The sequence below is a fragment of the Plecotus auritus genome (assembly GCF_963455305.1).
Source record: "Plecotus auritus genome assembly, chromosome: 7".
NCBI lineage: Eukaryota > Metazoa > Chordata > Mammalia > Chiroptera > Vespertilionidae > Plecotus > Plecotus auritus.
Window position 1 is genome coordinate 40,684,731 of NC_137774.1, and position 16,959 is coordinate 40,701,689.

Here is a 16,959-nt window from a genome sequence, read left to right on the forward strand (position 1 = left end):
GCTTTCATGAGGCCCCTCATGAGCCTGGTTCTCTGCTTGTCCCAGTGCCAGGCCTCCTATGCAGGGGAGGGGCTTGTGGAGGGTTGGGAAGAGCTCCAATGTTCAGGGCTGTGCCAGGACAGTGGCCCGTGGATAGAGGTGAGCTAACCCCCAGCACTGACCCTGCTGGTCTCAGGGCAAAGCGTCAGCTCACCATCACCCACCGACAGATCCAGAAGGACCTCAAAGATCACTCAGCTCAACCCACAGTGCACAGATGGGCTTCAGAGAGGGCTGAGAAGAAAGTACAGAGGCAGAGGTTTGTCCTCATTCCTTTTATTGTACTCACCCCTCGCATTCCCCAGACCTTGTGTTCAGACAGAGCAGGGCAGGCCTTGGGAGCTGGGGCTGGGCCACAGGCAGGGAGCCCAGAGTTTGGCCAAGGCTCCCACCTGGCCAGAGGTAGCTGAGTAAGGATTCATGGCTGAAGGGCTGTCCTGGCCTGACACACGTGGGAGAAGCATGTCCCACGGAGGTGACATGGTATGGACCAGGTGTCTGTGCTTGGGGGTGTGGGTGTGATCAGATGGTTGTGTTTGCAAGGCCCAAGCTGTTCAAATACACAGTGTGGGTAGAAGGGGGTGTGCATTCAGGTGAGTGTGCACATGAAGGCGTGTGCACAACACACTGTGGGGCTTGTGAGCACACCACACACCTGCTCACTACCAGTACCTGCCAGGCGATGCAGGCCCAGGCTAAGTCTGATTCCTGATCAGGAATCTTTTAAACGAAGGTCCTTAAAATGGCCTGGGGAGTTTGCTCGCCTTGGAGATCCTGGTGCAGGGGGTCTGGGCTGACCTAGGGGCCTGCACGTTCTGATAAGCTCCCAAGGAAATCTGAGCCAGTGAGAAACTGGGCTGTCCCAGAGAACTCTCTGTGGTGCTGAAATGTCCGTTCTGTCTCATACAGCAGCCACCAGCCCCGTGTCTCCTTGCTGGTTATCATGTGGCTGGTCTGAGGAACTGCTTTTTATTTTATTCCATTTTAATTAATTTAAATAGTCATGGTGGCTAGTGGGTGTCGTATGGGAGAGCACAGGCCTAGAGAGTGGGATGTGGACCCAGAGAGAGAAGCACGAAGCTCTAGCTGAGGAGTGTGCGAGGGCCACCCAGCACCCGCACCTCCTCCACGCCCAGAGAGGCTGAGGCTGGTGAGGTGCGCTTGGCGGGGTGCAGAGGTGGAGCCAGAGCTCAGAGTTGCGCAGGTCTCTCCCAGTGTCCACCCTGAGCTGCTGGCACACTGGTGTCTTTCTGGCTGGGAGGGCAGGTGAGCCCCAGGGGAGACCGCTCTACCCTGGCTGGGACCCCACCAGGGCCCCGCCTGAAGCCTCAGGCTGCGTCCAGTCAGGAGCGGGGGCTGAGGTCAGGGCGTCTTCATGTTCTCCTGCAGGACCAGGGTGGAGCTGGTGGCCGCGGGGTCCCGCTCCCGCTGTGTGAGCATTGGGGGGATGAAAGTCAGCCTCAGGGGACCGGCTGACTCCCCACCGCAGACTTAGGGGCCGAGGCCTCTGAAGGGCCTGACTCGAGGCGTCTCTTACCGCCTCTGGCCCCATGTCCTCCGCATACTTGAACTTCTTCTGCTTGTAGTAGTGCCTCTTGGGCAGGATGTGGAGCAGCAGCAGGTCACAGAGAACCGTGGCCTGGGGGCAGGAAGGTGGTGGCTAGAGCATGGGAATCCCTACTATCTGTGAGGCCCTGACCGAATCCTGCCCTATCCAGACCTGGGGTCCTGGAGGCGGGTGAGCCCTGAAGCCCCTCAGGGAACCGAGACTGCCCATCTCCCCTGGGTCCTGCCCCACTGTGGGCCTCAGTTTCTTCAGACATACTGTGTGTCTAGGGTGGGGGTGGGCTCAGTAAGGATGGACAATCACAGTCAAGTTATGGGGTGAGAGACTTGTTGCTGCCACTGAGATGTGGAAGAGGGGGACTGACCCCAGCACAGTGACCCCATGTCCCCAGCACTTACCACCCCAAAGATGCCAATCCCGGAGCCGATGGTAGTCATTGTGGGGATGATGTCAAACTTCCCAGCCTGGTGGGGGGCCCGGGGTGTGGGGAGGAAGGGTTGGCAGTCAGCAGGGGCCCAGTTGGAAAGGTCTTCCTCGGAAGCCCTAAGGCCAAGCCTGGGGTCAGGCAGTGTCCCTTCCACTGTCATCTGGCCCACTGCCTGCTGCCCAGGGTCTGCCTCTACATGGCGACTCAGGGGCTGGTCAGGAGCCTGGGTTTTGACCTTGGCTCTGCCTATCTGGACCCAGGGAGATAGTGCGGGATGTGTGGTCACAGCTGGAAGGCCACCCTCAACAGTGCCCATGCCAATATGCTATTAGGAGAACTGCCGAATGCAGCCCACCCACCTTCAGTCGCCTGTAACCACAGAGGCCCAACAGGCACTCACAGGGTCCAGAGCATGTCTCTGGCTGCCCCTCACACTGTCAGCCATTCACCTTGCCGTCCACGAGGATGTCGAAGCGAATCCCAAACACCTTGAAGAGATGCCGGTGGTTGGTCCCATTCTCCACAAAGTACCTGGCAAACCTTGGGGAAGAAGTGAGGTTGCAGGGGGGATGTTCCCTAATGCTCTGGGAACTCCCCACAGCATCCTAGGTGGGGAGTTCCCAGAGCATTAGGGATGCAGGGGCCCTTCGAGGCCCATGAGGATAGTCCCCCCCCACCCACACACACACACAACATTATAGAGAGGGGGAGCCGCAGGCAGGATCCCAGGCCTCATGCCAGGAATGCTGTACTCCACCCTCACCCTGACTCCGCGGGCAGCAATTTCCCCAGCCAGTCCTGGCCAGGTGGGCCTCCAGGGGACCAAGAACAGGGCAGGGGCTCAGGCCTCCAAGGTCTTGCTCCCTGCTGGCTCCCTGTGTGGTCAACCCCCGGATGACAGGAGCTACCTGGGCTCCTGGGCTCCCCTCCCGGGGACACTTGCTTGGCCCTGAGGGTTCTGGGAACAGAAAAGCCCTCAGGACCCCGAGGGAAGGTGTCCCGGGGGCCCGGCAGGCACCTGAAGTTGAAGCCTTGAGACAGGTTCTTCTCTTCATAGAGCCCGTGGAACTCGTAGACGGGTTTGCAGTGCCGCACATGCCAGTCCAGGTCGCAGTTCCAGTCGATGGTGATGCCTATCACCCCCCCCTGCCGGGACACAGGCGTTAAGCTCTGGGGTTTCAGGGCAGGACACTGCCTTGCAGCTGTGCCGCAGCCTCTTGAAGAGGGAACATGCTTGGGCTTGACAAGAGATGCTGAGAACCTGCTTCCGTGTCAAACCTGTCACCCTCTCTGGCCCTGCCTCCCGCCCACCACACTCCAGCTTTCTGCGTTTCTAGAATACACCGAGTTTTCCCCACTTTGGGGCCTTTGCACAGCAGTTCCCCCAGTTTCCCACAAGACTGGCTCTTTCTCATGCTTCTCTCCGAACACAGGTGACCACATGGAGCTGGCCCTTTGGAATTCCCAGGGTTTCTCAGGGCCATGGGCCATGGGATTTGAGCTGCTTTTATCTGCTATTTTAAAAACAGTGGGACCTCAGCAGACACCCAGACGACAACATCTGTCCATGCCCATTCATTCTGGGCACCTCCTCTGTGCCATTCCACTCCAGGCCCTGCTGAGGAGACAGGCCTGACCCTGCCTCCCCAACATTAGAGGATAAACCCATTATACTCAACCCACACAGGGAGGCTGGAGGCGGATTAAATGGGCCTGAAAAGCCTTGATTGGCTTGACTATCTGGGGCCCAGCCCTCCCCACTCGCCTGGCATAATACCTTCTCGGCCAGGGTGCTGAAACTCTGTCCCGACTCACGCGCCACATAGCCGAGATGGAAGACAGGGCACAGCGGGTGTGAGATCTTGTGGTAGAGGCACCTCTTCAGGTAGGTGGCATTCACCTCGTCCACCAGGTTGCGCCTATGCGGCAGAGGGCATTGGCAGCAGCAGTGTGCCAGCTGGGTGGTGCCCACCATGCCCCGAAGCTCTGCGGATCCCTCATGGGCCCCAGAAATGCTCTCTACACGGCCCACCCCAGGGGCCCAGAGAAGAAGCAGCAGGAGCAGGGGTGACAGGCAGCGGAGGCCAGCAGCTGCAGCCTCCTGGAGCTACCTGCCTATCGCCCGCTTTCCCACGAACCTGTTGACCTCGAAGCGTGGAAAGCTGATGCTGTTCTTGATGAAGAGAGTGAAGTTCTCGGCCTCTCGGAGAAGGGCAGGGCTAAAGGAGACCACACCTACTCACCACCCCTCCCCAGCAGTCCCCCATGCACCCAGCAGAGATTGGCAAGGTGTGTGTGTGGGGTGCGCCCTCCTGTGGTTTGGGGTGGGGTGCTGTAATGGTGGACTCTCCGGCCCTTTGGCCAGGGGCCAAGGGGATCTTTGGCCTGGGCTGCACAGATGGAGAGAGGGTAGGGTTGGAAGAAGGGGGCCTGGTCCTTTGAAGAGTACAGATGCCCCTCTGTCTGGGTTCAGGGATCCTGCTCCCAGCTCCCTGGAAGGAGCAGGCGTTACCGTGGGATGCTATCATCTACTTCCACAGGGCACCAGCCAAAGATCTCACACGTCTTCACGGTGTTATTGAAGGCCACACACTTGCCTGTGCGGATGCCTGGAGAAAGGGAGAAAGTCCTGAGTGCAGCTGGGGGAGCAGGGGAGACCCCCCCAGGCTCCCTCCCTAGGACTCCCCATGGATGAGGCTCCCAAAAGCAGAAGCCTGACGACAGAAGTGTAGCTGGGTCTGGGACAGGTCAGGATGGCTGGAGGGGAGAGGGCAGAAAGGGCGTCCTGGTGGGGGAGGCCTGGAGCTGGAAGGGGCTGAGGAGGGACAGGAGGAGGCTCCTTACCTTGGGCCTTCCTTTCCGCCTTCCCTGGAGTGCAGCCACTGTCGTCCTTGCACGTGCCCCCTTCCGGATGCTGGGGGAGGGGAGAGCTACTGGCTCCAGGCCCCTTGGCTGGGACCCTGAGAAGAGCCCCTCCCGCCCCCAGGGCCCTAGGGAGGGCGTGGGGCAGAGTCTCAGGTACCTTTGGGGTGACCCTTGCTGAAGGCCTCCATCCCCCCTCGGGGCTCAGGCCCAGCTGCTGATGTCAGCTGGCAGGGGTGGGAAGGTGGGGGCTTGTGGTTGGGCCGGCATAGGCATAGAGGCTCAGCATCCTGCTTGGCACGTAGCTGGGAGGGAAGCCCCCGGCAGGGTCAAAGGTGGCCTGTTACTCTGTGTGAATCTACGCCTGAGATCCCACCACTGTGGCCCCCGCAGGAAGCCTCCCCAGCTTCACCTCCAGTGCCTCTTCCTTGTGACTTTCCCCTTGGGGTGAAGGAGGAGGGTGGTCGGCAGCCTCACCTCTGCACAGTATCCTTGGGCCTGATGGGGGGTCACGATGAAATTGGTCATGACCACGAAGGAGCTGTCGCCCTGGAAGTGAGAAGCAGGGCTCTGAGCTGGGAGAACAGCCCCAAGACAAGCACTGCCCAGCAGCTCCTAGCACCCACACGGCACGCAGCACAATCCTCCATTCCCTGCACGCCCCGGCCCCCCTACCCCCGCCCCCGAGTCAGCGTGCGGTGATATGAGCAGGCTGCGTGTGCCCTTCATCCACAGTTAGGGAAACTGAAGCCCAAGAGAGGTAGGAGCTGACTGGTCCCACAGGGAGGTGGGAGGGAGCCCAACCCAGCTCTGAGCCAGGACTTCTGGGTGGAAGGTGCATCCCTGAGTCAGCTCACCTGGGCTGGGAAGACGTAGTCAGCCACGTCCCAGACCTGGGGGCCCAGGCCCGGGAGCTGTGTCACAGCCAGACCCTTGAGCTTCACAGACACGCTGCTGATGAGGCCACTCGAGGTCTGGTAGCCCTTCTCATAGACAAAGACCCACCTACAGAGAGTGGGAGCAAAGGGGTCACTCAAGGATGTCATGTGCTGGCACCAGCTGGACAGGCCAAGTCCTTTCCCTTTGCCTCTCAAGATGCATTTCTGCCTGGCCGGCGTGGCTCAGTGGCTGAGCGTCAACCTATGAACCAGGAGGTCATGGTTCGATTCCCGGTCAGGGCACATGCTTGGGTTGCGGGCTCCTCAATCCCCAGTGTGGGGTGTTTGGGAGGCAGCTGATCAATGATTCTCTCATCATTGATGTTTCTATCTCTCTCTCCCTCTCCCTTCCTCTCTGAAATCAATAAAAATATATTTTTAAAAAGATGCGTTTCTGAGCCACTCTCTGCTCCTAAAGCTACACCTTGGGCTGGAGGCAGGAGAACTACTGCCTCCTTCCCACCCTCCCTCCCCTGCGAGTGCCTGAGGTTCCACCATTCTTTTCATTCTGAAAATACTAATTCCCGAGGAGGAGACCCACTGAAGGACTCTGTCAGGTTCTTTTCCAAGAGCAGAATTTGCTGGTGCCTAAAAGCCAAGCATCTTGAATCCCAGTCCTCATGAGAGTTCTCCTTCCTCCCTGAGGTCCTCCCACAGAAAGACAGCAGAGCATAACACTGAACGCTTGGCAGCCTCTGGCCCCCAGTCACAGCCCTTGTGGGAGTGGCTCAGGCTGGAGGCCTCCCAGCTTTCCTGGGGAATCCTGGCCTTCTCTTCCCAGCATTGAGAATCCCTATTCCTATGCATTCTCCACTTTCAATCTGGTAGGTTCAGCGGGGCCCACCTCCCTCTTAGCCCCAGGGGTAGGCACATGAGCAAGGCTTGCCAATCAATGATCCATCACCCTAGCAACAGTGATGGGTCTAAGGATGAGCACATGACCTGGAAGTTCCAGCAGGGAGGCCAGGATTTTTCTTGGAATTATTGGGGGAAAGACATCCTCTCTGCTAAGCAAGGTGGCTCCAAGATCAAAACTATGGTGAATTATCTTTGCTACCTCACAGAGCAAGTGTGAGAATGAAGCCAACTTAGAGAAAGCCAGGCCAGGAAATGGGGGGTGGCAGACTCCTACCATGTTGTTTTAGCACCTGGACCCAGCCATACCTAAAGCATGAGAAATCTACTTCTGGACTTTTCAGTTACACTAGAGGCCCGATGCATGAAATTCGTGCAAGAGTAGGCCTTCCTTCCCCGGCTGCCGGCACCGGCTTCCCTCTGGCACCCGGGACCAGGGCTTCCCTCGCAGCCCCAGCTTCATCCGGAAGGTCATCCAGAAGGATGTCCAGTCTAATTAGCATATTACACTTTTATTATTATAGATGAGCTAATAAATCCCCTTCCTTTATGTAAGCCAGTTTGGTTTTGGTTTCTGTTGTTTACAACCGACAGTCCTGGAAACACTTCTATTCGGAGCGTGGTTCTCTTCCTCAGATTCCTGTGTGTGTGTGTGTGTGTGTGTGTGTGTGTGTGTGTGGCCATGGTGCCCATCAGAGTTTGTGGCTTTGTATCCCCAGGACAAATCTGTGAGCGCACCTATGGGCAGGTCTGATTGGGCAGGTCTATTTATGCCCCCTTCACCCCTCACTCTACCCTCAGTCTACCTGTCCAAGCAGAGCTCAAAGCCCCTCTCCCATGCCCGGTAATGGAATTCTCCAGGCCTCTTAGTCCCAGAGTCACTGCTAGCTCTCTAGGAGCTGGCTCCCTGATCCAGGCCCCAGGAAGGCAGCCCACCAATGTCCTCCTCTCACCTCCCATAGTCCATTCCTTTCTGCAAGCCCCTCGCCCTGCCTGGCACTGGAGCCAAGCCACCCCTCCCCAACCCCATGCCTAAGCAGGGTCACTGCTGCCCCCTGCAGGTCCCAGGAGGCAACAGGTAAGACATGACAAAGGCCTCCAATTCTGTGTCCTGAACCTGTCTCACTGCCTCCAGCCCCTTCAGGAAGAGTGGGCATCACCTATGCACCGCCCTCCTTCGGTTTCTTCTTCCAGGATGGCCTCTGGCTTCATGCCCAAGATGCAGAGGAGGTCTCTGGCCTCTCTCTGGGCACCCCCGACCCCCAGTGTCCAGCAGCAATTCTCTCTTTGCCCCACACCGCCTCCTCACAATATAGATGAGAAAATGGAGGCCTGGGAAGCATCTCTCCCAAGTCAGAGGGAGACCCAGGCTCAGGGCCCGCAGCCCAGGACTCTGCCCCTCCACTGAGCATCAGGTGTCGGCCAGGAACCAGAAGTGCGGGGGTTGGGGAGGAAGCAGAGGCACAGGAGGCTGCACGCTGGGGCTGGTGCAGCCACCCTTGGTTTTGTGCCCTGGGGGCTTTCAGTCCTGGGGGTCAATGGGAAAGATAAAATCTGGCATCTGTGACCTGAGTTCTGATAGCAATAGAATGACCACAGTGCCAGGCCCACTCCTCCAAAGCCGGACCCAGCCTTGCTGTCACCACTCTGGGAAGCCACCATGGGCACCTAATGCCCAAAACACCAGCAGTTTTTGAAGTCCCTCCCCTTCCAGAAGTTCTCTTTCCCATTCTACCCACTTCATTCTCAGCAAAACCCTATCTCTCTCCTCCAGTGGCCGCTCATGGCCACATGATGCCGAGGTTTAGGCATCAGCTCTGCCACTCACCGCTGCATGGCTTCTGGCTAGAGACAAACCCTCTCTGAGCTCTGGCTTTCTCAGTAAAACGGAGGTGGTGACACCTCCCACAAAGACAGTTCATTCAGCAAATACAAGCAGGGCCCGGCCACGCAGGAGCACTGGCTGGGCCCCTGGAAGGAGTGAAGGTGATTGTTTGGGGATCCCATGAGTTCCCATTAAATGAATTAGCATGCATAGGCACATAGTAAGTCAGTCTCCTGTTTTCACGGTCCCTACTCTTCTTTCACTAATTCTTTAAATGTCCATCTGCACCATCAGCCTGGCCTCCATCCCCAGCCCAGGCAGAACCCCGTGTGAGCTATTATAGACCCATTGTGCATCAGGGTTCCTGCCTCCACTTGTTTACTCTCTCCTGAAATTCAATTCCACGCATTCATTTGTCATTCAACAAATATTTATTTATCCAGCCCCTATTACAGGGGGAACGTCAGGCCCTAGGGCCATATAAGGCCCACGAAATCATTTGGTCTGGCCCTGCCAAGGCATTAGGGGTAAGCTAATTAAATGTTTGACCAATTATAGCAGGCTTATTTTTACGTGGATAATTTTGCATGGCCCCGAATGATGCTGTAAATGTCCACATGGCCCTTGGCAGGAGAAGGTTCCCCACCCCTGCCCTACTATGAGCCAAGCACTTTTCTAGACACTAAAAATGCATAAGTGAACAAAACAACCCAAAAGTCTGCACTCACTGCTGGGCGACACACATTCCTCCCCTCTGCCCCGGCCCCACCCCAGACACCCCACAGGTACCTCCAACCTAAGCTGACCCTTTGGAAAAGTCAGCTTTTCCTCATAAAGTTAGACATGGAATTTCCATTTGACCCAACGATTCCATTTATAGGTATCCTGACAATGTATGTCCATGTAAAAATATGCACACAAATGTTCACAGCAACATTCTTCATGAGAAACAATGTGGAAACAACCCAGATGTTGTTGAACCAACGAGTGGATAAACAACATGGGGTGTACCCGCACTGACCGTGGAATCTCATTCAGCCACAGAAGGGAAGGAAGTACCGATACACCCTACAACCTGGACGGGCCTCACAGACGGTGTGCGAGGTGGAAAAAGCCAGCACAAAAGACCACACGTTGTATGACTTTACTTCTGTGAAATGTCCAGGATAGGCAAGGGAGCATGGGAGGGGAGGGGAGCATGGGAGGGGAGAGGAGAGTGATTGCTAAGGAGCACAAGGCGGGGAGAGGGTTTGTTGTTGTTTGTTTGTTTGTTTTGAATAGCGAAAATGTCTGGAATTAGTGATGATGGTTGCACAAATTCGTGATTACGCTAAAACCCACCAAATGGTATAGTTTAAAATGGTGAATGTGACAGCATGTGAATTATCTCTCAAAGTAAAAATTCAACAGGACCAACTAGAATGCCTCATGTGTCCACAGAACTTGCTCCTCTGCTGCCCCGTCCCCAGGCCCAAAACCCGGGCATCATCCTTCCGCCTTTCCTGTCCTTCATGCCCATTCTTTGGTCTCTCCTGGCCTCCTGTGGCTTTCCTCTAAGGGCCAGAGGGGTTTGTTGTGGGAGCTGGGAGGAGCTGGGCGGATGCTGGGGCAGCTCTGGCTTGGGGCTGGGAGGGCAGGGTGTAGCTCAGCCAGAGGCAGGAACTGACCAGACCTCACATGAGCTACGGGGCAGAGCAGACTCTGAGCCAGGAAGGGGCTGAGTTCAGAGCTGGGGCCCGCGCTGGGGCTCAGAGACTGATCAGCATGCAGCCTACAGACAAGTCACACTGATAATTGGTTTTTAATTTTTTGAATGAGTTTCCAACCTCTGAAAATAAAGAGGTTCCTTTCATCCATAAGTTCCAGTTTCCCACTGCTCCTAAGAAGTTGGAAACTCTGGCCGTGCTGGGCACATGCCCCCTGCAGCAGCGAGGGGCAGGAGCTGAGCAGCGAGGGGCAGGAGCTGAGCAGCGCGGGGCAGGAGCTGAGTGTGGCCACCCTGGTGTGGGGCCTGCCAGGGTGATGACCTCTGACATCCATACTCACTGCTTCTGCCTTGGCCTCATCCTCTCATCACTGCTGCCTCTTCATAGGTGTCCTGCCTCTGGCCTCCAGCATCCGCCCAGCTCCTCCCAGCTCCCATCCCAGCACCTGCCTGCCCCAGGCCTTCCCCTTCCAGAAAGCTGCCTGCAGGAGAAAGCCCACGTTGCTCAGCCAGGTTCAGAGGCCTGAGCCAGTGGCCCCGCTCATTCCTTCATTTCCTCTCCCTTGGCTCCTTTCTTTATTATTATTTTTTAAATCCTCATCTGAGGATATTTTTTCCATTAATTTTTTAGAGAGAATGAAAGGGAGGTAGGAGACGGGAAGGGAGAGAGAGGGGGGGGGGGGCGGGGAGAGGGAGAGAGAGGAGAGAAACATCTATTGGTTGCCTCCTGACTCCCTGATCACACCCCAACTGGGGCCAGGGATCGAACCTGCAACTGAGGTAGGTGCCCTTTACTGGGAATCAAGCCCCAGACCCTTCGGTCCTCCAGCTGACACTCCAGCTCCTGAGCAACACTGGCCAGGGCTGCCTTGGCTCCTTTTGTGCTGGCCCAGGACCTTTGATCACACTTCCCAGCAGTCCTGCTTGGATGAGGCGGGCACACAGCCAGGCTCCACCAATCAGGGCATTCACTCGCTTGGCCACAGTGATTGGTTCTGAGCTGGGTTCATGACCCAACCTGGGCCAGGAAGCGTTGGACCCAGGACTTCTGCTGGAACTCCGGGGAAGGAGATGTTCTTGTGCCCCAGGGGAGGCTAAGCTGGTGGGATGTCAGCTCCGAGTTGCTGGGGGCCATTTTGTCACCTGAGGACAGAGAGCCAGCCTGAGGATGAAGCCTGCCGGAGGGGAGCAGAGCCGGGGGCAGAGGGAGCTAGGTCCTGGCTAGCTTCACTGGAGAGCCCAGATGGGACCAGCCTGAACTCCTCGTCTCCTGGATGAGAGAGGTGGAGCTTGCTCCTCCTGTGGCCTCCATGGAGGATCCAGGCAGGCCTGAAGCCTGCATCGATTTCTCAGTTACATAAATGCAGTTTGATCAGTTTCTGTCTCTATGAACCAAAGGAGTTCTGGCTAATTCATCCTCATCTCCTTGTTCTCCCTCTGCCTACCTTAACCCCACCTCTGTCCCATGAAGCCCGACACAGCACCAGGCATGGAAAAGATGCTGCAGAAATGTCTTCAGCCCTGGCCGGTTAGAGCGTTGGCCCTCAGACCAAAGGGTCCAGGTTTGATTCCTGGTCAAGGGCATACACCTGGGTTGCAGACCCGATTCCAGTCTGGGTCAGGGCGTGTGCAGGAGGCAACCTCATCACTGCTGCCTCTTCACACCTTTCTCTCTTTCTCCCCACTCCTTCCCTTCCACTCTCTCTAAAAACCAATAGAAAAAATATCCTTGGGTAAGGATTAACAACAAAAAAGAAATGTCTTCAGATACATTTCTCCCAGTATGAATTTGTATCTGCTCTCATCCCTAGTTGGTGTGCTCCAGGATCCATTTGGAGGTCTCAGGAGCGCTTGATTCAAGAGCTGTATGTGGGTGCACAGGGAAGGGGTGAGGACTGAAGTGAGAAGAGGCCCAGGGGGTCCTGAGGAAAAGTTCAAGGTTGGTTCCACCACTGCGTCACCTCCTCCAGGAAGCCTTCCATGCTCCCCTCCCCAAGCAGCATTCACAAGTCCCCTTGGACTCTCCTGTGTGCTCCAGAAAGATCTTTCTCCCTACTTGACCAGAACACCCCAGGCAGGGCCATGTCTCAGCACACCCTTTTATGGGCCTGCTAGATCGTGGACGGCAGCCCCACTGCCTGCACACCTCCAGTTATGGAGAGCTCATTGCTGCCCAGGAGAAATGCCACTACGAATTAACCACTATAATTTGAGCCAAAAAAAGTCTTTGCACAGCCTGTCGGGGCCTCAGGCCCACCTGCTCCCTCCTCCTGCCCTGGGCTTCCCAGAGCAGTGTGCCGGGTAGAGAACACAGCCTCAGTTCCCCTCCTCGGCACCCGGTCAGCTTCTCAGCACCTCAGCCTCCCTGCCTGTCTCAGTAACTCTCTCCGTTTCTAAGTCTCAGAGCCTCTCTCTTCATCTGAGTGGCTGTCCTCCAATGTCCCTCTGTCCAGTTCTGTCTCTGTGGCTGCTCATCCCCCACCCGGGCTGTGTCCCTGTCTCTGGTGTCCGGGAGCCTGGAATTTCTCCTACAACACCCTCAAGACCAGACACTGACAGACAGGGGCCTTGGAAAGAGGTGTGTGTGTGTGTGTGTGTGTGTGTGTGTGTGTGTGTGTGTCTAATTGAAGAAAGGCCATCCTTCCTCAGGAGAGAGAAATTGTTGAACCTCTGTGCATGCCTTTAGAAGCGTTTTCCCCACCCCAGCTCCCTGGGACAGTTGGGAAATTGAAGACTGAGAGTAAAACCAAATCCAGGCTGGTTTCAGTCTGCAGCTGTGAGCAGTGGCCAGACGAGGGTGCCAGAGACAGCAGGAGTCCCAGCCCAAGCAGGGGTGGAAGGATAGACTTCTAGACTTGAGGGTGGGGCTGAGGGGTGTTGGAGGGACCCTGCCTTCCTGCTCTGCTCTGTGACTCGGGTGGTCAGTCCCCGTCCCTGAGTGGGTTTCCCTTCCAGGATATCAAGGCCGACTTTGGAGCCACACAGTTGGATTCATGTCCTGGTTCAGCCCTTTCTAGCCGTGAGGTCCAGGCTAAATCACTCAGTGTCTCCGAGCCTCACTGATGCTGAGGAGGCCACACCTATTTGGAAACAGAGTTGACTGTCTTAGGAGGGTGGAAGGGGGGAGGGAGGTAGTGAGGCCCCATCACTGGAGGTCTGTGTTCAGGACCGAAGGGTGGCTTGAGGCATACGCTGCACCGGGGATGGGGTGTGTGTGTGTGGGGGGGGGGGAGGTGGGTGGGAGGACTGTCCCTTTCCCTCTGACAGTCGCGACCAGACGGCCCTGGCGCTGCTCCCAGTGCTGACCTAGAGCAGACACGGGGAGCCACAGGGCCACAGAGGACAGCATTCCCCCCACCTCCAGGTGAGGGGTGGGCAAGCCACCGCTTTCCTCCCTGGAGGGTGGATGTTCAGGCCCATCTTGTGCCAGGTAGCACGCCATCAGTGCCCCGTTAGAAAGGGGCCCTTGTGAGGTGGGAACGGAGAAGCAGGGGGTCAGGAGGCCTCAGCTCTAACAGGGACTTGCCTGTGACCAGAAACCCCACTGCTCCTCTCTGAGCCCTGATTTCCCTCACAAGCTCAAATGACATTGCAGATGTCAAACTGGTTTGTGAACAGGAGAGAGGAGCCGGAAGGTGTCCTTCACCAGCCCTGGCTGCACTTGACTGCTCTCAGGCCTTGGGGTCCAGGTGGGGCAGAGGGAAGGCTGTTGGATGCCAGAGGCCCTGGGGGAACAGGACTCTTAAGCTTCCTGGGCTCCAGTCAGCAGTCCTGGTTTGGTCCCATAGCAAAAATGGGGACACGGAGACCAGAGGGGCAGGGCCCTCGGGACCACACAGCAAAGTCAGGCTGAGGCTGCCAGGTGCCCCCAGACTCCCCAGCAGGGGCTGAGCTCCCCTCGGAGCCCTCTGAAGATTTACTGTGAGTGGACATGATGCCCCCCCCAATCAGAGGCACATGCACCAGGCACCCAGCCACCTCCCACAGGGCATGCACAGGTGGGCACCCAGCCCCAGGGACACACCCAGCAGACACACCCATTGGGCACATACCCAGCAGACACACCCATTGGGCACACACTGACACATGAGCGCACATGTACCCACACTGAGCTCTGGGTACGACACATGCATCCACACACCACACACACACGTGTGTTCACACAAGCACACATGTGTGCAAGCTCCTGCCAGGCCGGCCTTGGCTCCCAGGGCAGCCAGACTGATTTTGGGAAGATGGCTATGCACAGTCCCTGGAACATCCAGGCTGCAGGGGAGGCTCCCCCTGCTTCCCTCCCTGAACTCCTGGGACGATGGGACAAGCCCAAGAGGCCCAGAAAGGAGCTGTCATCCCTGGGGCCAGAATGACCTCCAACCTTTGCTGAAATGCCCCCATTAAGGCACAGGTGTTCTCAAATACTCCAGGGTACCTCTCGTTTAGGCAGGGCCGGTGGGAGCTGGGCCTGTCAGGTGGGGAGTGGCTCTGCCTCAGGACGGCCTGGCTCAGCTATGGGGTCAGAGGTAGAGGGACCCTGGCTGCGGCTCACAGGGCCCTGGCCCCGGAAGCCACTCAACACTTCAGGGAACCGGTCCTAGCAAGTCTGTTCCACAGAATCCAGAGGGTTTGCCCTCGTTGCCCAGGTGACCCAGGACTGGTGGGGACGGGGTTCCCCCTCTGTGCCTCACTCAGTGTCTTCATCCCGCCAGGGTGTTACTGGCTCCCATTCTTTCTCACCAGCCCCAGGGTCTGTCCAGAAGGATGACAACCAGTGGAAAGAAAGAGGGGCTCCTTGGGGTCCTGGGGGCATCCCAGAACCTAGAGGCCTGGCATCAGAGGGCAGCAGGGAGGGGCCCAGACTCACCCAACAACGTAGACCAGAACCACGAACTGGATCAGACGGAAGATGATGCCCACCTTCTTGTTGCGCACGAGCACCATGCGGGGGGTGTCATACTCAAAGAAGAAGGCGGCCAGCTCATCCTGCAGCCGCCGCGCCATGGTGGGCCCGGCGGGGCGAGAGCCGAGCCCTGCGCAGCCTTCGCTCTCTGGGTGCGCAACCACCACGTCTACAGTGGTTTCCAGGGGCTTCCCCGCCCCGACCCAGGGCAGGTGGGGCCAGAGGTCAGGAGTCAGAGGTCAGTTGCAGGCACTTGGGTTGGGAGGGAGGACCCTTGGGTGACCAGAGCAGCTTTGGGTCCCTGGCAGGCAATGGACTGAGGGACAGCCGAGCCTGTGGACAAATAAATTCCCAAAGATGGACGGGGGCGGAGCTGGCAGGGTCACCCAGGCCCGGCGCTGCCCCTGCTGGCTCCACCCCGGCTCCGCCTGCGCCCTGCTGGCCTCCGGAAACAGAAGCTGTTGGCAGGAAACCACGGCTACCCATCACAAGGCGAAGATAAGCTGTCAGCCCCCCGCAAGCATGGCGGAACAGCACCAGGGGCTCAGGCCAGGGCTGGGTGGAGTGGCTGCAGGCTGGAGCCCTCCCCATACCAGGGACCCATCCCCATAGCCAAACATCCTCCCCACCTTCAGCCCCGGGGGCCTACAGCCAGGACCGCAGAAGAGGAAGGAAGGCCGCTTTCGGTCCAGCTGCCTGACACTTCCTGCGCCCACAGCAGGACCCCCAACCCTGTCCTCGGCTACCCATCCACCATCCCTGCGTCAAGCCTGGCCTGGCCCAGTCACCCTCAGCGTCAGGCTGGCATCTCCACCCCTGTCCTCTTCCACCGTCTGTCCTGCCCCGGTCACACCTCCACCTCCCAGATGAGCAGAGGGGGGCAGGGGCCAGGCCAGGCGAGGGCCACATCTGGTGCACATCGCCATGGGCGCCCTGAGACTCAGCGAGAAAGCCTGGCATCAAACGGGCTCGGTTACCATCCCTGGCTCTGCCACTTGCTGCCTGGGGGCTTGGGTGACTTGCCCGTCCTCTCTGAGCCTGCTTCCTTATCTGAGAAATGGGGACCATAACGGGATTTCCCTGGGGGGGGTGTGTCCTGGTAACACTGAGTTCAGAGAGCTTGAGGCCACTATTGCGCTTGGGGTGCAGCCCCTCTTCAGCTCCTGCCCTTAACCCCAATGCAGGCCCCGAAGGCAGGGGCCCCCAGGATTGGGATAGGGTGGGGATCCCTGTTAGCTCTCAGAGTCCTTAGAACTGGAGGCCTTCCTCAACCCCCACCTCTTGTTGCAGATAAAGAAAGTGGAACTGCCCTGGCCAGTGAGCTCGGTTGGTTGGGCATCATCCTGGGCATCGAAGTGTTGCTGGTTCAATTCCCTGCAGGACCCATGATTGTATAAATAAGTGAAACAACAAATGGGTCTTCCTCTCTCTCTAACGTTAATAAATACAAATTTTAAGAAAAAGAAACAAAGAAAGAGGAGCTCAGAGAGGACAAGTGAGTTGCCCAGGCTCACCCTGGACTGTGCTGCAGGACCCAGCTGGAAGCAAGAAAGCCTCCCTGGCCAGCCTGCAATCCCGGCTGCCTGTCCCTGAATGTCCCCAGGGCTCCCTCAGTGGAAGCTGGGAGGTGAGGCTGGGTGTCCTCAGAGCCACTGTGTACCCCAAGTCCGAGCTGCCTCAGCCTGAAGGCTGATAGGAGTCTTCTTCCTGGCAGGCCTTGAGCCGGGAAATTGCTCTGGGCAAGGAGCCAGGCCCGGGCTGGGAACCCCAGCTGCCTGTCTGAGCAGAGCCACTTTCTGGACGGCAAGGGGCCCCATCCCGAACCCCAGGTCAGTCCCCCTGTC

General features: G+C 57.6%; 1 protein-coding gene across 1 annotated transcript; it reads right to left on the reverse strand.

Annotated features, from left to right (window-relative positions):
* Positions 1–302: 302 nt before the first annotated feature.
* On the reverse strand, positions 303–15,478 carry P2RX1 (purinergic receptor P2X 1). Its single transcript, XM_080678622.1, has 12 exons — positions 15,080–15,478; positions 5,753–5,900; positions 5,373–5,444; positions 4,878–4,947; positions 4,546–4,642; positions 4,172–4,252; positions 3,811–3,952; positions 3,052–3,179; positions 2,483–2,573; positions 2,005–2,070; positions 1,577–1,678; positions 303–1,467 (listed from the first exon to the last, which is right to left on the reverse strand). The coding sequence occupies exons 1-12, from the start codon at positions 15,214–15,216 to the stop codon at positions 1,402–1,404; spliced, it is 1,200 nt and encodes a 399-aa protein (XP_080534748.1). The 5' UTR covers positions 15,217–15,478; the 3' UTR covers positions 303–1,401.
* Positions 15,479–16,959: the final 1,481 nt, after the last annotated feature.